Below are 24,711 nucleotides of genomic sequence, written 5' to 3'. Positions count from 1 at the left end.
CATCTTCGTCTGCTTCAACGGGAGGTATTCATTATGCTTGCCAAGGGAGTTATAGAGGCAGTTCCAGTTCAACAACGAGGTCTCGGATTCTACTCCCGTTTCTTCCTAATAAGGAAGAAGTCAGGGGAATGGCGTCCTATACTAGATCTCCGGAAACTCAACAAGTTCCTTCGGAAGCAATCTTTCCGGATGATTACACTGTCAGATATCCTGCACCTCCTCAATCCTGGAGATTTTATGACAACTCTGGATCTCCAGAATGCCTATTTCCACATACCAGTACACCAGAAACATCGCAAATATCTCTGCTTTACGGTAGCCGGTGCCCATTATCAGTTCAAAGTCCTACCATTCGGGCTGAGATCAGCTCCAAGAATCTTCACGACATGCCTTGCCCCAGTCGCAGGTTTCCTCCGAAGCAAGGATTTCCAGGTGTTTCCATACCTGGACGACTGGCTCATAAAAGCTCCGTCAACACTACTAGCCTCCAAAGCGACAAACATTTGGGGCTAACAGTGAATCTACAGAAGTCAGTCACACTCCCCTCATGCAGAAGAGTTTTCCTGGGGGCAGAATTAGACACTATCCAGAACAAGGCATATCTCACTCCACCAAGGCAGCAGAAGCTAACCCACTTGGCTGTCAGAATCTCCACAAAAGAGTTTGTTTCAGTACGACTGTTCAAGTCGCTTCTGGGCATGATTTCCTCGGCCATCGTCCTAGTTCGATTAGCAAGACTCAGAATGAGACCGCTGCAAGAAGTACTGGAACTCCAATGTACCCAGTCGCAAGGGTCCTTCGACGACTTAACAACTATCACACCAAAAATTCAGCAGGCGTTGAAGTGGTGGTCTCACACCAGCCACCTCTCCCAAGGTCTTAGTTTTCTAGCACCAATAACAGACTTTGTCATCACCACAGACGCCTCCTTGGAAGGCTGGGGAGGCCATTTGCAAGACATGCGCATTCAGGGCAGATGGTCCGATCTCCTGAAAGGTATGCACATAAACCTGCTAGAACTGAAGGAGATCCATCTCACGCTCAAAGCTTTTCTTCCACGCATCGCAGGGTCCTCAGTGTTAGTCAGAACGGACAACACAACAAGTATGTTTTACATCAACAAGCAGGGAGGAACAAGATCCCTCTCCCTCTCAAGGGAAGCTCAGTCTCTTTGGGACTGGCTCACACTGAACAAGGTCTGCCTCAGGGTGGAGCACCTGCCTGGGGTCAACAACGCCCTAGCGGACTCTCTCAGCAGGACGGACGACAACTGCCATGAGTGGGAACTCAACCAGAACATACTCGACGGCCTCTTACAACGATGGGGTCGGCCGATCCTAGACTTGTTTGCCACCAACCTGAACGCCAAATGCCAGTTCTACGCCAGTCGATATCCACTCCCGGGGTCGTGGGGAAATGCTCTTTTGATGAGATGGTCCGGGATCTTTGCCTACGCTTTTCCCCCCATCCCTCTGATTCCCAGGATCATCAAGAAAATGAAGTCTGAATGCTGCAGGATCATTCTTATAGCCCCTAGATGGCCCAGACAGTACTGGTACGTGGAGCTCCTACTCCGGTCCGTGGCCAATCCAGTCCACCTTCCTTGCAACCACAATCTTCTAACGAAGAATCAGGGTCTCATCCTTCATCCCGATCCAGCTTCGCTGCAATTGCATGCTTGGCTCCTGAGTATAGAGAGTTTCACGATATGAACATCGATCAGGAATGTAGACTAATATTATCTAGGGCACGAGCAGAGAGCACAAATAAGACTTACAAACTCAAGTGGAAGAGATTTTGTGTTTGGTGCTCTCAGAACAACTTTCACCCGTTTCAAATTAACCCTGAGCAAATTCTTTCTTACCTGCTTTCACTCTCCAAGGCTGGTCTTTGCCATGCATCAGTCAAGATTCACCTAGCAGCTATAGCCTCATATAGGCGATCGGCTGAGATGCCCTCTATCGGCTCATCCAGAATCATTAAGCAGTTTATGAAAGGGCTTTTCCGCACTTTCCCCCCGGTGCTGTTACCTCCGCCAGAGTGGCACCTTAATATAGTCCTGTCTCAGCTCATGAAAGCTCCTTTCGAGCCCATTCACAGGGCGGAACTCAAGTACATCACATGGAAAGTGGCAACCCTGCTCGCTCTCACTTCTACCAGGAGAGTCAGTGATATACAGGCGTTCACTACTAAGGAACCCTTTTTAGTTTTTTCTGATGACTTCGTTCTGCTCAGAACCAACCCCAAATACATTCCCAAGGTGCCATCTTCATTCCATCTCAATGAGCCCGTGATACTACGAACCTTTTTTCCAAACCCCACTACAATCGCAGAGAAAACTCTACACTCTTTGAACATCAAACAGTGCCTCAAATGTTATCTTCAAAGTACCAAACAAATCAGAAAATCAGATCAACTCCTGGTATCTTATTCTCTTGGACGGCAGGGAGCAGGAGTCACCAAGGCCACTATAGCCTGTTTGATTTCCTCGACAATCCAATTCTGCCACAGCAAGGCAGGAAGACCGTTGACTAGGCGCCCGAGTGCCCACTCCACGAGAGCAGTCTCCACATCGGCTGCTTTGTTTCAGGGTATTGCCCTGGATAATATATGTCAAGCTGCGACAAGGAAAACTACGCACTCCTTTATGCAGCACTATAGTTTGGAGTCATCACAGAGACCCGACTCTCTAGTAGGACAAGCTGTTCTACGCCATCTCTTTCATTAAGGTGAGACCTTTCCTTAGTTATTTAGAAATGGTTTGATATGCAAATAACCGTGATTTCCATCATATATACTTTAATATGCTTCTATATAAGTATATGTATGTATGTATATCTTTATATGAATATATATGTGCATTTATAACACGAATGTTCAGTATATGTGTAGATGTACTTAAAAGTTTCTATATTTCTCTGAAGCTCATAATGCAAGATTTATGAGTTAACTATTTTATATTGGGAATAAAGGATTTTTTCATGCTCGCACCCTCCATCCACTGCGGGTATAATGTTTATCAACAGTACTGCTGGCCATTTAGATTCAAGCATGTGAATTTATGAAAGATCCAATACTGGATAAGAAAATAAGTTACTTAACTGTAACTACAGTTATCCAGTATTGGTATCTTTCATAAATTCACATGCGACCCACCCTCCTCCCCTTTGACGCTCGCATTTCCTCTCAGGTTATAATCTTCACTCTCGTGCTGGAAAATCTGAGGGAAGGAGCTTCTCTGGAGAGTGTTCTAGAGGGTGCTGGTGCCTTATTGGTCAGCAGGCAGGTTTGGGTCCTTTTCACAAAAGGACATGGATAGGCTATATGAGCAATTACTGTTTCCATTATAACCTATGGCAAAAAACTTTTATTTGTTAATTATTGCTATTTTATGTACCGTGGGACTCCCACTTCGACGACGGGGATGATTCAAGCCTGTGAATTTATGAAAGATACCAATACTGGATAACTGTAGTTACAGGTAAGTAACTTATTTTCTTCTTCTCCAGGGTGCAGATTTCACAAACAACCAGGCTGTCTGTGACGTCTTTTGCATGCTTCCTAAATCCACCCTTTCCCATCCCATCACAGGGTGTGTGTGGTCAGTGAAGCTTGCAGGCCACACCTCACCCTGTGGAAAGATGGGAAAGGATGGGGTAACTAATGATGAGTGGCATGCAGACTTGTACAGACCGGGCTTTGACGTTCTATGGGATGATGGAGAAAAGAAACTGACGTCACAGCACTGTGATAAAAGACAAGGGCTGTGTGTGGGTAAGTTCTAGCAGTCATCAATCAGGCACATGCTCACACAGGTGCAGAAGGCCTTCTTAAAATTCCAAACAATTCCTACTTTTCTGATCTTCGTTTTAATGTTGTTCATTTAAATAAACTTATAATATGAAGCCATAAAAGGAATATGGGCACAGCATTTGGGCCTTTATACAGGAGCTGCTGCTGAGTGTTTGTGAATAGTTATCAAATATGATCAGAGCCTGTGGTGAATTCCTTAGTATGAGCAAACATACCATTTGTACCTAAAGGCATTACTCCTGCTTCGTCACCACTTCACCAGGGTGGATTGGCGTGAATTACTTTTTTCCTCACTTGCCTAAAGATTCAGAACTACTTGGGACTTCCAAACGTGGTTTGAAATAATTTAAACTGGAAGTATAGAATCACATCACTGAAACGGTTGCCTCGTTGTCCATCTTGGTCAGAATATTAATAAACTGTGAGACAGGACCTCGGAGGCCAGAAAGATAGGTCTCTGACCTGGTGAACAGAACAAGTACATATTTATCATTGGCAGCCAGAATGAGTAACATGGTGAAGAGCCATTAACAGAACCTTCCAGACCTGAAAGATCATTCAGCGTAATAATGCACAACTTCTGTTAATCTAAGTGCTCTGATCGTTACCCATAGAAACTTTTCTGAAAGAAGTGATTCTGAAATTTTTCACAGACCATGAGAAAGCTCCAAGTAGACCGAGCTTATTGAACCCAACGCAGTGACATCTATCGGGTGCCCTTGCAAAGATGGTTACAGTACATAAAAAAAGTACAGAGATAAGGTGTGTCTTCTGGTTGGGAGAGGCCAGAATCAATATTGTTAAATGGCCACAGTATGTCCTCCCCAAACTTTGGTTTAGTAACACAACGTTGGTTTAGTAACACGATAGTGAAGAGGCTTGTTCGAGGAAGTTGAACATCAACTTAGAGACAGTAACATGCTATACACGTTGCTGCCACCAGCAAGGCTTTCTATTGATGTGCTTGACAGAAATAGTTCTTCAGCCTGCCTTAGAAAGTGCTACGGAGTTTGGAAATCTTGTACATTTAATGCATAGCAAATAAATATGTGCTACCTTACAAGGCAGTTAACTAAGACACAGGGACGGAACACATGGGCAGTGCAGCATGGTGCACACCAACAATGCAGATAGCCTTTGCACTGACTTTGAACATGTGCTTCACTGATACAAGAGATGGAGGTTGGTCTAGCAAGAAGCTGAGGTGCTGTCTAGATGGACTTTTTAGTCCTGATGTGTACCATTTGTGAGTACTGCAGAGTGGCCCATCCATCTGATTCACCCCACTCACACACTTCTTCCTTGTTAATGCTGGGAAGGCTGTTACAATTACTTACGTGGATGATATTTATATATATATATATATATATATATATATATATATATATATATACACATTCACTTAAAAAACTAAGGTTAGAGGGAAATTATAGTTGGGCTCACATTTTAAATATATGACACCATATAAATTCACCAGTTATAGTTATCTCAAGTAACAACTCATGCCCTAAGGCACTATAACTCGCGCCCCCGACATGCACAGTTTTTCATCAAAATTTTTGTGCAAATATTACATATATTATCAATGATGTAATCAAAGATGTCCTAAGTGCCGTAATTTGTAGTTTAATTAGCAGTGCATGTCGAGGGAGTGAGTTATAGTTATCTTAGGGCACGAGTTATAGTTACTTGCGATAGCTCTACCTATATCTGTTGAATTTCTATGGTATCGTACGTTTAATATGTGAGCCTAACTGAATGTCCTTCTAACCTTTGTTTTTTTAAGTGAATTTCTTTTTTTTTTTTTATTCTATTTCCTAACTATAACATCCCTGTAAGCTTGTTTTTTTTCTGTTAATTTCTTTGTCTTTTTTTTAACATATAGTAATTTTCATTACTATACATTAATCCAACCACCACGGCAGGGGTTGGCCACAGAGCCTGGCCTATGGCCAGGCCCTGATACCAACCCTTACAGACACCAACATTTGCACCATACATGGCCTTTGCCAATGTGCAGCAGGGCTTGCCTGCAAGGCCTTGCCTGTAGCCAGGCCCTGCATCCAGACCCCCTAACCACCCAACCCCACACTGTGCGCGGCACTTTGGCTATGCGCAGCGTGAGTTTGCTGCAGCCTGTCTCTTTGGGTGTGAGAATAGGTGTGAGAGGGTGTATCTGGGGATGAGAGTGGCTGTGAGAGTCTCTCTGGATGTGACAGTGCGTGCATCAGTATCTTTGTAGGTGTGTCACTGTATACGCAGGCCTGCGAGAGGGTGCATGAGAGTGTTAGTGGGTCTGTGAGTGAGTGTGTGAGCGTCAGTGGGTTTGTGAGTGAGTGTGTGAGGGTCTGATTGGGGCTGTGAGTGGGTACACAAGGGTCTGAGTGGGTCTGTGAGTGGGTGCCTGAGTGAGTGGTTCTGTGAGTGGGTTCATAAGCGTCTGAGTTGGTGTGTCAGTGGGAGGAGGATTGAAAGAGAGAGAAGGAGAATGAGGGGGAGAGAAATAGAGAGTTTTTTAGGCTTTGATGGACAATGAAATTAGAATAAGATGTTTCTTGACAAATAGAAAAGAAAAAATGTATTTGTCAATTAAAAAGAGTAAGATCAGCTTTCAATTTGAGCCTTAAAATGTGAAGTTTAAAAACAATTAAATGCGGGAATTGATCACGGACAACCTGGAGTAGAACCCTCATCCTCCAGTGTGAGGGTCTGAGACCTTGACCATTAGGTCATAGCTTTTTGTTTTGTTCTACTTTTTCATTTCGTGCCCTTTATGGGCTATCTGAGACCGCAAGGTAGCCTCAAGGACTCTCCCCGAGGTACCAGCCGGTTCCCGTCTCCTGCGTGAGCCAGCATTGCACCAGCAAGGAGCTGTTTTTAATAGCGGCTCCCTACTTGCTGGAGCAATGTTTTCATCTGTCTTCCTTTCATGCATATCTGCATGCAGGGAAGACAGATGAAAACTCCGCTTTCTGATAGCGGGACCTGTTTGATGCATCCCATTGTCAGAAAGCAGAGTTATGTTTGCTATTGCAGCTCCCACCAAGCAAAAGCAAACAGCTATGTCCCGTGGGTGGCCACGGGGAGGTGGTCCCTAGGGCAATCAGAGGCCACTCGAGGGTGGCCGCGCGGCTCCTCTCCAAAGGGGAAGTAGTGGTCACTGGGGATATATGGGTCCGAAATGGACCTCCTTTACTAATTGCCCTAAGGAAGCGGTAGAATTTTCGCTGGATCCACTGCGAATTGCAACAACATTTAAAAAAATAATAATAGCCAGCAGGTATTCCCTTTGGGACACCAGAGCTAAGGGGTCAGGGTGTCCGTACCCTCGCCCCTTTTCTTTATTTTTCACCTTTTTCTGGGAATTGGCTTTAGTCAAGTCCCAACATGGCTGCCAACACTTCGTTGTTGGAGTTTGGCAGCCAATCAGGTCTCAGCACGAGATCTGGAGGGGTTGCGGATCCTTTGCGTCCCTAGATGTACAAATTTGGATTTCCTTTAATTTCTCTGAATGGATTTATACCAAATAACAAAAAGGGCTCTTTCTGGACCAAGAACTACCTTTCTGCTAAATATGGTGCAACAACACAGGTATCCTTACCCCAAAGAACACATGGAGGAGTCCCTTAGGGACCGCGCATGAGCACAAAAATAGCCCTTTTTTCTTCTTCTTCTGATTCAAGGATCCTCCACGGGGCTCAGTGCAGCCCCCTGTGCAATTCTGTGGTGGATCCACGGATCCAGAAAAATATAGAAATATTAAAAACCCCCACTGCATCCACCCCATGCTACGCATAACCAAAGGCAGTGTGCAGCTTGGGTTTGGATGCATGTGGGAGAGTTGGCGGCAGAGCCAGCTGTAGGCCAGGCCTTGTGGCCAACCGCTGACGCACATGGCCGCACTGGATACATTAATGTGTGTGCTAAAAAAAAAAACTAGAAATTCACTGAAAAATAAAAGGTTACAGGGACGTTATAGTTAAGTTGACGTTTTACCCGTGCAAAATCATAGAAATTCAGCAGTTATAGTTATAGTTATACTTACATGAAGAAACTATAACTCGGGCCGAGAAGTAACTTTAGACAATGAGTGATAGTTTCTTAACAAAAGTATAACTATAACTGTTGAATTTCTGTGGTTTTGTATGGGTGAAACGACAACTTAACCTTAACGTCCCTGTAACCTTTTGTTTTTTTCAGTGAATATACATACATACTTACATACATACATACTCACACAGAGATGCATAGTCGGCAGCAGTGGAAACAGTTGTATAAAATTACATAGCTTATCTCATTGATAGCTGAATGCTCCTTATTATTTTGGAATTTCGAAGATATCGGCCTGCATTGGAGGGAACAGCCTCTAGGCTATAGTTGGCATACTCTTGCCTGAAAAAGTTATCTAGAGCCCATGCCTCTTATCGGGAAACTATATCAAAAGCATTGATAAAAGATCCCCAGTCCGGATCTACAAGTTTTGTTCTTATGTCAGGTGCGTTCCAAGAGAGTATCTTAAAATGGGCAGGTCTAGTATTCCCTGCACTCGTCTGAACAGTACTGACTTCCCTACTGCATACAGGTTCAGGAACTCCAGAAAATGATTCAATGATTGGATGAGCAGCAACAGGATCTGATCAAAAATAGGACAACTGGGGCTGATCAGTTTCAGGCATTTGACTCAATACAGTGGATGTAATGGTAGAAACATTAGAAGCCTGGTGACTCACACCTGATGGTAAAGTCTGAATATTAGAAGGCACACAAATAGGGGTGAGAGCTCTGGTAAGGCCACAACCAGTAAAACCTCCTCCCTTCAGTCAATAAACCCCATCCAGATGTGGCTTCTGCAACATCTTGGGGTTGTTTGCGATCTCTTTCATATTTGATTTTCCATGTAGATCAGCAGCTTCCCCCGTGTACAAAAGCCTTGCATCAGAATTAAACATGGGGAGGAGAGGGCAAGGTATAACAGCAAGATCAATATCATGGTATAACAGCAAGATCAAAGCCTAGGGTGCTCCTAAGTTGGATTTTTGATCCATTCAGTGGATAGGAACATGCACCAAAAGCCAGTAGACTACTTACCACAGTAGGGGACTGCAGAGTGAGTTTAATTGAATCCCAGTTCTCATGGGGGGTGGTAAGTGCTGAGCGTCAATAATATCTGAGTGAACAATTGAAAAGCACTGTCTTTGAAATGTAATCCAGAGAAACACTTTGTTCACCAGGGACTCTCTGGTCTCCCGCTGCCCTGGAATAAGTTCTGGAACATTAGTTATGTAAACTGAGGAATAGTTAGTCTACTGATATGTTGAACTGTGCCTGTGAGTTGAAACTTGTCAGCAAATGTTCCATTGTCTCTCCAGTGTGCAATTATTACAACTATTAGGACTGTTATAGATATAATCAGTGGCACAACGGTTTGGAGGCTCACAAATTCCTGGACCAGCACCGTGATTCCTCAGTATCGGCTCTCGCCCTCTTAGAAAGCCTTGCAATGAAAAGGTTTTTTTCCCAATCTCCCCTCCTCTAGTGGCTAATGCTGCCCCAGGACCACCTGATGATCTGGCATGTAAGGTTATGTGTGGTTCTGCAGGCAAGGGATGATAAGTCCCTCAGTTGGACATGTACCCTCTGGATGGGTTCTTTAAGGAAAGGGTATTTGTTTCCATCCTTCCACCACAGGGGACCATTGGTACACCATGATCCCAGACCAAGCCAACCCGGACTGCTTTATTTGGATCTCTGTGAAGGTGAACGCTGTGAAAAGTGGCCCCCACAGCAGTAGGTTTTTGCCCACAGCCCCTGCCTCGCTGTAAGTCACACAGGCCAGCTACATGGGACTTGATCTAATTTGTAAAATGTACGTTGATCTCAACAAGGTCAGACATCATTTCATTATTTAATTTCATTGAGTCTTTGAATTCTGCAGTGTCCAAACTGTGGTGGAGTTTGGCTGGTGTGGATGAAGGGATACTGGACACATTCGAATGTATCATGCATTATTAAGCTAGCCTCCCCTACTTTTGAGAAAGTGAGTAATTTCAGATTTTGCTCCTTTCCCCTCCCTACGAGCTTTCCCCTGCGTTAATAAGTCCTGTACTTCTTCGATTAAGTTTTCGATACCTTTCAGGGTACAATTTTCAGCTGCATGTCTTAGAGCCGCCTTGGATGTTTTGCCTGCACCCTTAATGGACTCCATTGCCTTCCTTTTCCCCATTGAAAACGTCGAGGTACATGAACTAAGAGGAATCCAGATGAAGGAAGATTTGCACAAGTGGAGATATATTTCTCTAAGTTTATTCCAGGTAATCTTCATCAGTAAATAGGAACTCCAACTCTCTACTAAGGCATCCGCAACCTCCAGCTCAGAATCCAACATTCCAGCTGTGGAAGAATCCAAATGCCATAGGTAGAGATGGAAGATCCCATATTCAACAAACCATAACAAAGAAGAGAAACCTACAATACTTAGTACAAACACAACATACAAAATACAATACTACACCATACAAAATACAATACTACACCATCCCCCTCCCCAAAAACTAGAGTACAACAATTCTGTTTAAATTCCAGATACATCCATCATCAAGTTTGACGGCCCCCCTTAAACACTTTGAAAACTTTATAAATTCTGCTAAATTGTGACATGCCAGATTTACGTTTTTCAGGTAATTTAACTTTAACTCTATCACCTGCATGCACAGTACAATCTTTCACTGACTTGCGAATATCATAAACTTATTTTCTTTTATGTTGAAGATATCTATCTTTCTCTTTTGCGTTCCTTTTGATAACTTTCTCATCCAAACTAAAACAAGATGTTTTTTTAAGCCACGGGGGATGGATCTTGGTATGTGGTACACACTTTCTGAATAATACGAATGGAGTCTGGCCTGTGCTAGAATGTGGAGTACACCTATATTCTTCTACCTTGGACTCAACTAAATTCTCCCAATGAACCCCACTCACTTTGGCAAACTGTATAGTTTCTTTCAACGTTCTGTTGAAACGTTCTACCATACCATTTGTCTCAGGATGATACAGTGCACATTTTTTGTGCACTATTCCCCTGGAGGAAAGAAAATCACACATATATTTCGAAGTGATTGGGCCCCGTTGTCAGACAAAATAGTTCCAGGATTGCCCTCCCTGCTGAAGACTTTAGAAAGAAAATCTACTACTACCTTTGAAGTAACTTCTGAAGTGATTAACACTTCTGGCCAGTGAGATAACATATCCATAAGCAGAATGACATACTTAGAATATGACCCTGAAGAAATTGGTCCCATAATGTCAATGGAAACTTCTTCCCAAACTTCTTTGGGAATTTCTTTAAGAATCATGGGCTGGGTCCTAACTTTCAATGTCTTGTCCGCTAAGCGGCACTCAATACACTCTCTGACTTTTATTTCCAAAGCAATATCCATGCCAGGCCACCAATACGTGGCCCTCATCCGTTCCTTCGTTTTACTAATACCTTGATGGCTAGAATGAGAAAGATCAAGAAAACATTCACACAGGGAAGAAGGAGTTATGAGCTTATTACCTCTCAACAACAATCCATCATGTATCCATAGCTCATCCCACACTTTTTTTAAAGGAAAAGTAGAAACATCTCTGCTGTTCCTCAACTGCCCTGACTCTAGCAAGTTTATCACTTTTGTCAAGTCTTGGTCCTTAGCCATCTCTTCTCGCCACTCGTGTTCCAAAACACAGCCATCTGATATGGCACAAACTTTCACTTCATCATCAGTCCACCACAATGTACAATTAAAATTATCAGTTACCTCATTCGAACTCAATCTAGACAAACAGTCTGCAGTCTTGTTGTCACACCCAGGAACATATTTCACAGTAAACTGAAAATTTTGAAGCCCTACTACCCACTTGCAGATACGAGAGGATACGTTATCCAGACCCTTCTTTCCAAAGATCTCTTGCAGAGGTTTGTGATCAAAACGTACCTCAAAGCATATGCCCCAAAGAAATTGTCTGAATTTTTTTAGTGCCCAATAAATGGCTAATGCCTCTTTCTCATTTGTGGAGTAATTAAATTCTGCACCACGTAAAGTGCGTGATGCAAAGGCAATAGTAATTTCAGTACCATCCCTCAGTTGTTTCAACACACCCTAATCCTTTGTCCGATGCTTCTGTTATAAGATAGCAAAGCAGACCAGGCTGGAAACTACTAAGGGATTGCGCAGAAGACAGAGCCTTCTTCAGATCTTGAAATTCCAGCTTGCAGTCCTCAGACCAGTTGAATTCTATACCTTTCCTGAGCAGAGACCTAAGGGAGCTTGATCTTTTTGCAAAATTTGGAATGTACCTGGCATAGAATTCCGCCATACCCAAAAATACCTGAATATCTTTTTTGCTTCCTGGTGTGGATAAATTAACAATAGTGTGTATCAAATCACTTTTCGGCTTAACACCAGTACTCAAAACAACATGTCCTAAGTACGTTATCTTAGACTGTAGAAACTTACACTTTTCTTTCTTCAAAGTTATGCCTTTAGACCTGAAGATTAGAAGTACATCTCTTAATTTCCCTATATGTTCCCCTTGGGTATTTGTGAAGACAAGCACATCATCTTGGAAAAAACAAAAACCATCCAACCCTACCAATATGTCATGCATTAATCTTTGAAACACCGCCACTGCTGAACATAATCCAAACGGCATCTGGTTGAACTTGAAGACACCAAAGGGAGTAATAAATGAAGTGAGTAGTTTAGAGTCTTCAGTCAATCGCACTTGATGATACGCTGAAGTAAGATCGAGCGTAGATAAGAACCTCGCATTCCCCAAGGAACTGATCATTTTGTTGATGTTCGGCAGCGGAAATCTATCTTCAACAACTTGTTTGTTCAGGTTGCGAGGGTCAGCGCAAAGTCTAACGTCTCCAGAGCCTTTAGTTGCCACTACAATGGGTACAATCCATTGTGCTGCCTCCACTTCTTCAATAACCTCATTATCTTTGAGTCTTTGAAGTTCCTGCTTTACTTTCTCTTTTAAGCTCCTAGGAATGTTCTTCAACTTGCAGGCAATGGGTTGAGCATCTTTTTTCAACACAATCTGATGTTTGTAGTCTTTAATGCCCCCTACGTTGGAATTGAAGACATCAGGAAATTCACTCCACAAATCACCTTCTAGATCAGAAACCTTTTACACTAGAACTTGCGGTACAGCATTTGGGTTCAGAATGATTCCCTGCTCTTTCTGATGGGGCCAACTTAAAATGGTATCTCCAACAACTAGAACATAGATTTTCCCCAAAGATTTCATTTCCTTTGAAATTGATGCTTGCATTAAAGTAACCCTTCAATTCTATCGGTTTTCCACTGTAGGATTAAGGCATTACATCTGGGGACTGTAGATCCACTTCCCCTTCAAAATATGTCTCATAATCTTTAACTGAGACAAGAGACAATTTTGCACCAGAGTCCATCATCATGGTGATAGATGTTCAATTGAGTGTAACTAGATCTATTGGATACTCACAACGGACCGTAGAAATACAGTTGACATCATTTACTACCTGTAGAATGAACGATTGGTCTTCGTGGTCACAGGTCACTTCATTGAGTCTTGCATTACTCTTGTTGGTGGATCTACAGCATTTAGAAAAGTGACCCTTCTTATTACACTTGTTGCATACAACATGAAAAGCTGGACATTCTTTGTAGTTCGCTAAATGAGTAGGAGAACCACATCTGAAACACACTGCTTTACTCTTGTTCTTAATGTTAACATTGTCTCTAGGTTTAGAATCCGCTTTACATACAGTCCCAGAACCTTTAGATTTATTTAAAGTCTCTATGCAGGATTCAGAGTGTTCAATTTGTTTTGCAACTTTCAACACTTCATCTAACGACGGATCGCTCTTGAACCAAAGAGCTTCTCTAATTTTATCGCGCCTGCACTCTAGCATAAATTGGTCACGAATACGTTCCTCCATATTTACTCAAAATTGCAGAGTGCAGCTAGTTTTCGAAAGTTTGTGATATAGTCTTCTATTGACTCTTTATCAGACTGTTTACATTTTCCAAAATAAAATCTTTGCAGAACAGTTGATATTTTGTGTAAGAAATGTCTGTCAAGTCTAAGTAGGGTTTCCTCAAAGTCATTCAAGGGAGCGTCTCCTACTGCTCCTTCTCAATTTGACACAGCAGGCAAAGTCTCTAGAATTTCTTGTCCTTCAGCTCCCAAACAATGTTGAAGTACTGATGTTTTCCTTTCTATGGATAAATTGCTTCCACAAACTTATAAATAAATTTAAAAAACTTTTTTCCACTTTGGCCATGGAATTGGAGGTTCGCCAGGAGCAGACAAAAAGAAAGACGGAGGAGAAATATTCTGCATTCTAAAGTTTCTTAGAATATAAAAATTTTTTTGAAGAGAAACAGAAAGGAAACATAATAGGGAAAAGGAAGGTGCAGTATCAGTATCAAGAATTCTCCAAAATAGAAGAAAGACGAATTAGTTAGAACCACTAATGTGTTGTAAATCATAAGTGCTGTGTACCAAAAACATTGCTAACGTAGTATTGCAGTGCTAATAAATGTGGTAGAGGTAGGAAAGATATTAAAAGAAAAATATTAAAAATTGTCACTGCACACAAGTCGATAGTAAAAGTGCGTTTGAAGTTTGTAGGAAAAAAAAATGAAACAATGTTAAATAACAATGGAACGCACGTGAACCGCCGTAATGAAAACAACACAGCAGCACGAGCGTCAGCACTAATACAAAGAAACAAGGGAGATTGAAAGTAAAAAAAAAAAAAATTTGCCGGTCTACATTGAAGTGCTCGAGGGCAGCCGCTAAAGTAAACAAGGCAGCGGCACAAGAGCGAGCGCAAGAAAGATCAAAGATAAGCGTTGCTAAGCAACCTGGCCAAGCTTTGAAATAGCCTTCAACAGAGCCGCTAAAGTAAACAACACCGCGGCAGGAGGAAGAACGCGTGAAATTAGAAGGAAGTTTGTTGTCGGGTTGCTGCAAGTAGCCGCATGTACAGTAAACCACACGGCGGCAGGGGCTACAAGATAACGCATGCGAGAACGCTCCGAAAATAAAAGTGGAAAAATAAAAACCCCCCAAAAAATGGCCCGCAAAGATAAGCTCAATACTCACTGTGATGAGAAAAGGAAACAAAGAGACACAGTACCTTGAAAGGAGATGTAAGGTGAAGAAAAAAAATAGTCCAATAGGCCAAATGAGGTTGGAGTTCCTTGGTCAGCCAGCACGTCATAAATTTCTCATCCCAGTTTCGTCGCCAAGTGAAGTAAGTGGTATCCAGACGAAGGAAGATTCGCACAAGTGGAGATATATTTCTACGTTTTTTCCAGGTAATCTTCATCAGTAAATAGGAACTCCAACTCTCTCCTAAGGCATCCGCAAACTCCAACTGTCCGGCTCAGATTCCAACATTCCAGCTGTGGAAGAATCCAAATGCCATAGGTAGAGATGGAAGATACCATATTCAACAAACCATAACAAAGAAGAAAAACCTACAATACATAGCACACACACAACATACAAAATACAATACTACACCATACAAAATACAATACTACAGTACTCACAGTTTTAAAAGCCTGTTTCACGTAGACTGTACACACTTGGGCACAAATGGAGGAGCCAAGGGGGGTGGTCCTGCCCTGCTTCTTCCTCTTGCTGAAGGGCATGGATGGGCCTGGCCCGGACATGTCCCGTGTGTGTTCTGTGCTGCGGGAGAGCCTAGTTGTGCTTTTGCGCTTTGGTTCTGGGTGGCCCTGCCCCCTTCCAGTAGCCTACCGCACCTCTGGTCATTGGTGATGATAGTTGCTGTAGCCCCCTGCCAAAGGGATCAGAGAGAGCTTAGTGGAGGTTTGGCCTCTGTTACTGATTACAATACATCCTGCCACTTTGCTGAATTCGATTTTGCTGGTCTTAAGATTCTGCACACTTTACCACTGCTCACTCCTTAAAACATAGTAACATTGCCTTATTCCCATTTGACATATTTAATTTACTTGTAAGCCCCTAGTAAAGTGGCATTACCTGTGCACAGGACTTAAACATTAAATGCTACCAGTGGGACTGCAGCACTGATTGTGCCACCCACTAACGTAGCACTTTAAAACATATCTCATGTCTGCCATTCCAGCCTATGTGTGAAGTCTTAAACTGCCATCTCAACCTGGCAAAATAAACCTTTTGTCACGCCCAAACCTTCCTTTTTAAAACGTGTCACACCCAGGGTAGGGCCCGGACAGCCCAGAGGGCAGGGTGCAATGTATTAATTCAAAGTGTGCTTTTAAGCTTTACTTGTCTTGGTAGTGAAAAACTCCTTAAGTTGTTTTTCACTTCATCAAGGCCTACCATCTCTTAGGCTAATATGGGAGTTACCTTATTACGTTTAATAAGCTGTAACTTGGAAATGGGAACAGAGAGACAGTTCATATTTGGTGTCTTTGGAATTGTAATGAAAAATCATAATTTATGGTTAAGTCGGATTACAATTTTAAAAATTCCACTTTTAGAAAGTAGCTATTTTCCTGCCTTAGCCGTTCAGTGTCTGTAGCCTGCCTCTGGGTCACATCACTGAGCATAGCTGTAAGTTTGGTTTTATGTATTCCTCCTAGACAGTCACACCCAATAGAGAGCTTAGGGGTGCCATGATGAGCCATCACTCCAGGATGTGAGGGCAGGGCTGGGCACAGCCCTACATACAGTTAAACAAGCCTTGTCATGACTCCACACAGAGGGCTGCATACCCCCTCTAATTAGTCTGGAACCATTGCAGGGAAGGCAGGAAATCTGTGCACTTCAAAGGGAATGGGAATTTCTAGAAGCTCTCCTGACCTTCCAGAAGAAGGGTACTTAGTATAAATATTGGCCTCAGACACCACCTTTTAGGTACACTTTGGGACCTTTGATTACTATACAAGGAAGAAGGACAACTGTGCTTCTGAAAGAACTGCTACTCTGCTGGACTGCTGCTCTGAAAGACTGCTGCCCTGCTGTGCTGACCTGTTTCTCTCTTGCATGGGTAAGAATGACTGGGTCTGCATCTTTTGAACCTAGGACCCCAGAGTGACACCAAGGGCTAGTTGGCTGGCCTCCTGACTAGAGCATCCGGGACAGAAGGCTTGAACCCAGCAATTGGACTCTGCCATCTGTGAATCTACCCTGCCAAATGGTGCCACTCCAGTCCTGGACTCTTAGAAGTGAAGCTAAGGTGCTCTGCCAGCCTCTGTGGAAACAACAGAACTGATGCATCTCCTCTGCTGCGTGGTGCAGCCCCCAGCTGAACTGATACATTGCTGCATGAATCGGATCCTTTGCAAAGACCAACATTGGCCATAGTAACTATCCATGCTGCCAAGGTGTTTGAAAGGGTTAGATGTGCATACCTATGGGAGATCTTGGAGATTTTTTGTCTTCTCCCTGGTTTCATCCCACCGTTAAGGCTTTATGTACAGTACCATCAGGTTAATGAAAATCTGATAAGGATAATTAATATCTCAAAGGGGACACGCTATGGTTGGTCACTCTCCCTGCTACTCCTTTATCAGTGTATGGAGCCCCTGGCTCAGGCCTCCAGGAAGGATGGTGAGTTAGTACTCTTTGGGTCTCAGAAGTACACAGTAAAGGTAAGCCTCTATAAAGATGATATCATCTTATATACAAAGGACCCCTGGCACCACAGAAGTTATTGCCTACTGTGAATTATGTAGTGGTTCTACTCACGTTCTCAAGATGTACAATGTGTATATGATTATCAAAATTCCATATGTTATGAACATGTATATCAATGAAGTTTTTTAAGATTTTATCGGTAATAAGGTCTCCATTTTGCCTAGATCGGACAGAAGGAGCTGGTGGACCACCATCTGTAATGTATGAAGACTGCAGATTTCTTGGTTTTCAAGAATTTTGTGTAAATTAGCATTTTAAAAACATCCAGTTTTTAGTTCAGGTTTGGATGGCTGCCGAGTTCAGGAAAGCATGGCAAGCATTCCTGAAGGAACCTGAGACGCATACAGTGAATGCCTTGGCTTAATTGGGAGATGGGGAGGGTCGATTTATGTAGTGCATATATAACAATCAATCATAGCATTTGTAAAGCTCAGCACAATCACTCCTAACCAGCCACCACAGCGTTGAAGGCCCTATCATAAATAAACGAGAATCAAATTGGGGAACAGATTCGACTAACACAATAGCAGAGGATAACTGACACCTGTGAGATGGTGTCTAGGAGTGTTATATTTAAACTCATACCCTATAAATGTGTGCAGAGGGCGCACATGCGACAACAAGGATCGCACAAGATAAATCTGCATTTAGATTGGAAATTACCCCTATTATGGAGTATATTTGGATTTCTTCCAAGTGTTTCAGACAGAGGTAGCACTGGTCCTCTCTGTCATATATGGATAGGTACTGGCCTCTTCACCAGAACTGTCTCTTGGAGTTGGTGCTGATCAAGAAGAAAAGCAAACTGACAACTAGATTCTACTAGTGGGCCTTGGGCAGGCAAAAAGGTGCATGGCAGTGGCATGTAATTTACACCCTGGCCCATAACAGCACCAGTGGCCCATTCTAAAAGGGTGACTGTTGAAGGGGATCTGAGTTCCCATTGAATAGACTGGAATGAATTAACATAACATGTCAATACACAGTATTTTGATGTGTGTGATACTAAGGAGTGGGAATCAACATCAGGCTTTGACGTCAACTGAATTTATATTTGTTAGAGACATTTAAAAAAACGTTGATGAACATGTATTTAATCAATGATGGATTTTCTAACGTTGCGTTTTGATATTGTGGCATCTGTGGAATTGACTGCTGTGGGGTATTCTCACTGCATGTTCCTGTGTGAGGTATCTTTGTAATTGTCGATAGACATAGACAAACACTTTTAAGTGGGAATAAGGAAGCACGGTTTTGTAACCTACTAAATGCATTTTATGCATTTTATGCTGTGCCTGTTTCCGGATGCTGGTGGAACAGTGAATAGTGATGCTGGAAGAGTTTATATATCAAGAAGTAGCATTTCTGTATTTAAAAAGAATATTGACTGCTAACTCATTAAAGTGGTTTGAGACCTTGAATGATTGTTAACAATCGAAAACATGCTGTAACAAGTGCCAATGAATGTGAGGTGGAGGTATCCATGTCTTGGAGTCTTCCTACCCTAGATCTTCCCCATAGTATTGTTGTATGTGAACTGGATTACGCGTTGTGTGAAGTTCAGGGTTGAGGTATCTCCCAGGTGTGATAAATGGCTCCTATTAAAAGCATCTTCTCTAGGAATAAGACGAAACATGCAGCTGTGATATTTGTTGCAAAGCTTCTCAATGTTTTCCCTTTTTTCATGAGAATTTTCCCATATCCTATTTCCCTTAAATTTAGACTCATCATCCACACTTTCAAGACGGTGCATAACACCGGCTCAGCATACCTCAACAATCACATCTGCTGTCACAAACCATCCAGACACTAACGCTGGTCTGGACTCCTACTTGCCCAAATCCCACACATAAGGAAAACCAGATCCGGCGGTGGGGCATTCTCCTACATCACTCCTAGCATGGAATGACCTCCCTCTAAACATAAGAGCCTCCTGCTCACTTCTGGAGTTCCACAACAAGCTAAAGACCTGGCTTTTTGAGTAGACCAACTAGGCCCTAGGTATTCCTAGACTCACATCTGCTAAGCTCCAGGATACCCTCCCCGTCAAGAGTACGCTTTACAAATCTGCATAACATATGTCAGAGGGAAAGAGTTCTGCGGCGGTGCGATGTTTGTTTATTGCAGAAAACATAATTACAGTCCCTGTACAATATCTTGTTAGGCAGGGATCATATTTCACCCCTTCAAACATATTCAGACTCATCATTTTCAGTGTCTGAGTTGACAAACCAAAACGAGTGGCAGTACTAAGCTATAAAAACAATGACAAAAGAGCCAGCCCAGTTGTAGAGACCTCCCTTCACCACTGTTGCCTACTTATCTATGTGACCAATTAAAACACTGATTAAATAAAATCTTTCTTCTTTTTAGATAATTAAGAATTTTCGTGATGATGAGCTGGAACACCATGATATAGGGCTAGAACATGATGCAGAAATGGTAAGAATATTACATATTCGTTGGTGTATGATGCATTAAAATCAAAGCCTTTTGGATGAACTCCTTTTTCTGTTCTCTTGTAAGCACTATAAGTAATGAATTATTGACGAGAGCCAATAAAGTTCAGTGGTTAAGTTGTAGACCATGGAAATAGAAGAACCAATTTTTAATCCAAACTTCCTCATGTGACCAAGTAATGCGATCCAGTTTAAAGTTCTACCTCCAGTCTCAGTTTCATTATCTACTACAATCAGGAGCCCTTTCTTAGCAGGCAAAAGACAAGTACTAAACAACCTATGACATTGATATGCATGGGAAATACAACACGTAACTTTAGGGAAGGTTGTATACTCCTATATCTCCTTGGCTTTTGCTCACTTACCTCGGCCTCAAAATCTTGAAAATCTGATTGTGCCTCAAAAGTGATAAAAATTGACAGAACGTATCTCAGTCTGCATGGAAGGAGCATGGACAAATACTAAGGCCCTTATTATGAGTTTGGTGGGTGGAAAAGGCCACCTCAAAACTCCAGCAATCAGGTCACCGCCAGTGCTGTGACCTTCACGCAGCCCCCTATAACTAGTTTTTGCCTGCTGGGCCAGCGGGAAACAGCCCACAACATTGACGCCGGCTTGTAATTGAGCCAGCTGCAATGTTGCGCTGCATAGGGTGCAACAGCACCCGTCGCGCTTTTCACTGTCTGCTAAGAAGAAAGTGAAAAGCGTGACAGGGTTGTCCATGGGGGCTCCTGCACTGCTCATGCCAAGTGCATGGCCCCCCCATGGGCCCCCTGCACCCCGTCTCCGCCAGCTTTTACATGGAGTGGCAACCATCATGTAAAAGCTGGTGGCGAGGGGAGTCATAATGCACAGGTCGGCGCTGCATGCAGCACTGCCCTTGTAGATTAGGACCGCTATGACCGCCAGCATCACCAGTCCCTCCAGTGGAATAATGTCATAATGTGGCGGTCTGACCACTGCCAAAAGCGGTCGGACCACTGCTTTGGCAGCAGTCAGACCGCCACCGCGAGTCTGGTGGTCGTAGGACAGCCAGACTCTTAATAAGGTCCAAAGTATGGACTTAGTCAAACTCAACTGACCCTATATTTAATAATATAAAACCTTTTGCAACAAGAAACACAATTATATTAATTAACCATGAACTAGGACAAGTGCAAATTCAGGTACGCCAATCCCTTTTGGTTAGGTATTGTAACGATCTAGTCGTCTGCAATTCAGTCTGATAATTAAGTCAACATAACTCTCTGAGAAAATGTGCAGTACTTGGGTCTGTATTTGGATTTTGCTTTCATTTCTTGTATTCATTGAACAGTTTTGTGAGTTAGAATAGAACAGAGATGTGTATTGTCTTCTGTCAACACAAAGAGATAGTTTAACAAATGTCCTTTCAAACCGGAAAGCATAAATGCACATTGGCCACTAGAGGGCTAATCTTCCGTACAGTGAAAGTCATTTTGCAGCAAGATTTCTTCTTCTTCAAATCTTCATTAAAAGAGTTGCATTTCGTCGTAATCTGAACATCTATCCTATCATGTTGGAGGTTCACAAGATCTTGAAACTCCCAAACCACCTGTCAGCACTCGGGCCCTTGACTTGACATGGCTCACTGAACACCTGTGTGGCTTGTTTGTGTAGCATCAAACGTTTAATTCTTTGACAATTCGTATTGTATAATTTTTGCATAGGTTTTTAGCAGCCTTCGTGGCAGCCATTAAACTTTTATAAATGTTTGAAATATCAGATTTAGCAGCATGAAAGAGACTGAAAAAAGCTTTTGGTAAAGCATCTCATGCATCGTTTGTGTCAGAAGACCTGCCTTCTTAAAGTGAGGTGCAGGCACCGGTAGCGGAAAGTAACCTGCTAAACAGATACCATTCACAGGGGAAGAGTAACAATACATACCAGCAAGAAGCCCTGAAACCCAAAATCCAATGGAACTGTAAATCTGAGGTCCTGTAACCTACAGGAAAAGTACCGTCTTTGACTTAAAAGCAGACACTTGCTCCTAAAGGTGGAATGATTGACATTATTGTGTGCCCTGGAAGGTGATTGTACACTATAGGTACTTGCGAGAGTTTTTTCTTGGTTAGCAGTGACCGAGGTTAAACTGTAATCTTGGATCAGTTTGTGAACATTTCATTTCAATGAAAAATAACGACCCCTTTGCAAACTAATAATGCTGTTTCATACTACAGATTTATGGCTTGTATTTCTCCAAGACACCCGTAGTCACATATTCGGGAAATATTAAACGCTCTTAAAAGTATGAAAGAAACGGTCTGCAGTTTATTTCTTTGATAGCGCCCGAGGTTCTTTCCACCAACAGAGCACTACAGTTTTTCAAAATAACTATCTTAGCATCCTGTTTTCTTAAACTGTTGAGACCTTGATGCCCGATGAATTAGTTAGTAAGAGGATGAGCTGCAAGAAAAACAAGCATTTGGAATGCAATAGTCTTGTGTTTGCTCGAGTTAGAGCTCATAGCTTTGTAAATTACTGACTGGACTTTTATTTCCACACAGACTGAAAACAAAACAAACATGTGAACTGCAATAGCTCGCGTGTTCGCTTGAGTTTCAGCTATTAGCGTTTTCTTGCCACAAACTGAAAATAAAAAGTAAAACAGTTGACATAAGCAGCCGGTTCAAAGCGCTGCTGAGCTCGCAGAGACAGACAAAAGGAACAAGAATTTGTAATGCAAGAACAGAAAATGTGCGAGGGAGAGTAATGAATGTAATAAACAAAGTCACACATCACTGCAGATGAAAAGTAAATAATAGACTAGAGCCCTGGTCACAGAAACAGACTGGGGCCACTAAAGCATCCAGTGCTTTGGTCAAATGCTATTAGCCTTTGAACAAAGTAATTCCTAAGCACATGCTTCATAGGTACAAGTGGAAGGGTACAAGTACTAGGGCCATGCTCCAGTGGAGTGTACAACTGTGGAAAAGGTGGGACAAAGAGCAAGGATTGACCACTAGCAAGCAAGGACTTTTTAAGGACACTGAAACAAACCAGTGAAAAAGCAGAGACACCACAAAGAAGTATATACTAAAGTATATACAAGAGGCCTCAAATGCTCGACCTAAAAAGGCTGGTCTTGGGATATGGTACAACAGCTTAGCCTGGCCTTGGTGAACCATTAAGATACTGACACTAGGGCTTCAAAATTGCAACGTGATTCTCCACCAGAATCATGGTAAACTTTCTTTGAGATAGTTACATGAGCTCTTATCGTTAAGCTTTGCTTTAGTGACTTAGCTTTGATAGATCTCTCTAGACATTGTCTCTACTAGAAAAATATTTGGATGAAAAAACATTTTTTAACGTGGAACTAATTAGCTATCTTATCTTTGATAACAGAATGTGGTGTTTGGGGACAACATGAATGTATTGTCAAATGCCTATTTAAAGTCTTCTTTGATCGAGGAGTTCCAAAGTTGTCCTAAACCTCCACCTATAAGAATTATGTAGCCTGCCTGCTGTCCTGGCATGTACGGTCTCTCGAAACTGAGTCTGTAAAAAGGTTTTACTGTTGTTGACTGGCTTAGATTGCGTCAATTTTTTTCATCCTCTCAATCCATGGACATTCTCGGTCATAACACGCAATTGTGACTCTTCTTGGAAAGAGCTGGATGTAAAAATAAAAACGGTGAAATTTAAAAAGTGTAGATGGATGTTTTGGTGAATGATAAGGCCACATGAAATTACATTTTATAAATTGCATGTATCATTCCTGGGTTTTGGGATATTTTCTAAGGAAATGTTGCTGAAAAAAGGAGCTATTTTGCAAGTATTTTCCCAGAATGATCTCAAGGTGGGTGAACCTGCAACAACTTGCTTGGCACACCTTGAAATTAATTATCTTTCAAAAACATGGCTTTTCAGAAAATATTACTTAATATTGTATTGAAAAATGCACCATTAAAACAAATTCTCAAGTGTGTTGGGGGTGTAGATTTTCTCGAACGCCCCTTTAAAGAAGGCCGGCAGGGAAGATTTTCTACTCTGCCGCCGATTATCAGCCACCAGTGATCTACACCCTAGATGTTGGTAAGCTTTTACTTCACCAGAGCGTGTTGGCATCCTTGTGGATCGTGTTTGTATGACGTGCAAATATCAAATTCTTAGGAAATGTTTATACAGTGTCTTACTGACGCAGATCATTATTATCTAGTACGCAAAAACATGTATGCTGTTTCTTATTTTTATTTATTTTTTTAATTGCAGGCACCGGCCTACTCTCTGTTGAAGACAGCAATCCAGCTTGGGTGTAGAGCAGCAGTGTTTTTATCAGAGCGCATTTAAAACGATGTTTCTGTTTTGTAACAGTCCAGCAAATGTATATGAGTATTATAAATATACTGGTCTTGTACCTAGTAAATTATGTGAAATAAATTAATTATTTACATAAGAACTTTTTCATTTGAAAATCAGCCGGTATTGCTGTAGCTTTTGAAATTGCTTAATGAACCGTATCGGTCAGTGCTTAATTTATAATAAAAACAAAAAAAACCGTGCCGGTGCCCAAAGCTCTCCTCTGAAACTCGCGGCTGCTGCAATTTGATGTGCGAGTACAGAATACTGAGGCAGCGCAATCCTGAAAACATTTTCGGCCTCTTTAATCCATTTACAGCGACTCTGCCTCTTCAGCTTCCTCAGGCAGCTTTCTGCTTTCTATAATGTGACGCTTTTTCACTTTTCTCTTCCTCCCTCTTTCCCATATGTGTCTTTTGCTCGCAGTAAA

The 24,711-nt window shown here is 42.2% G+C and overlaps 1 protein-coding gene across 1 annotated transcript in view; it reads left to right on the top strand.

Annotated features, from left to right (window-relative positions):
• COQ7 (coenzyme Q7, hydroxylase) overlaps positions 1-24,484 on the top strand; it is a 101,819-nt gene extending 77,335 nt beyond the window's left edge. The window contains exons 5-6 of the mRNA XM_069210231.1: positions 19,876-19,944; positions 24,195-24,484. Coding sequence (XP_069066332.1) covers positions 19,876-19,944; positions 24,195-24,272 — 147 coding nt within the window. The 3' untranslated portion in view covers positions 24,273-24,484. The remainder of the gene's footprint in view (positions 1-19,875; positions 19,945-24,194) is intronic.
• The last annotated feature ends 227 nt before the right edge of the window (positions 24,485-24,711 follow it).

Source organism: Pleurodeles waltl, chromosome 10 (genome assembly GCF_031143425.1).
Source record: "Pleurodeles waltl isolate 20211129_DDA chromosome 10, aPleWal1.hap1.20221129, whole genome shotgun sequence".
Classification (NCBI taxonomy): domain Eukaryota; kingdom Metazoa; phylum Chordata; class Amphibia; order Caudata; family Salamandridae; genus Pleurodeles; species Pleurodeles waltl.
Note: the sequence above shows the minus strand (reverse complement) of the source record. Positions and strands in the feature narration are given on the sequence as shown.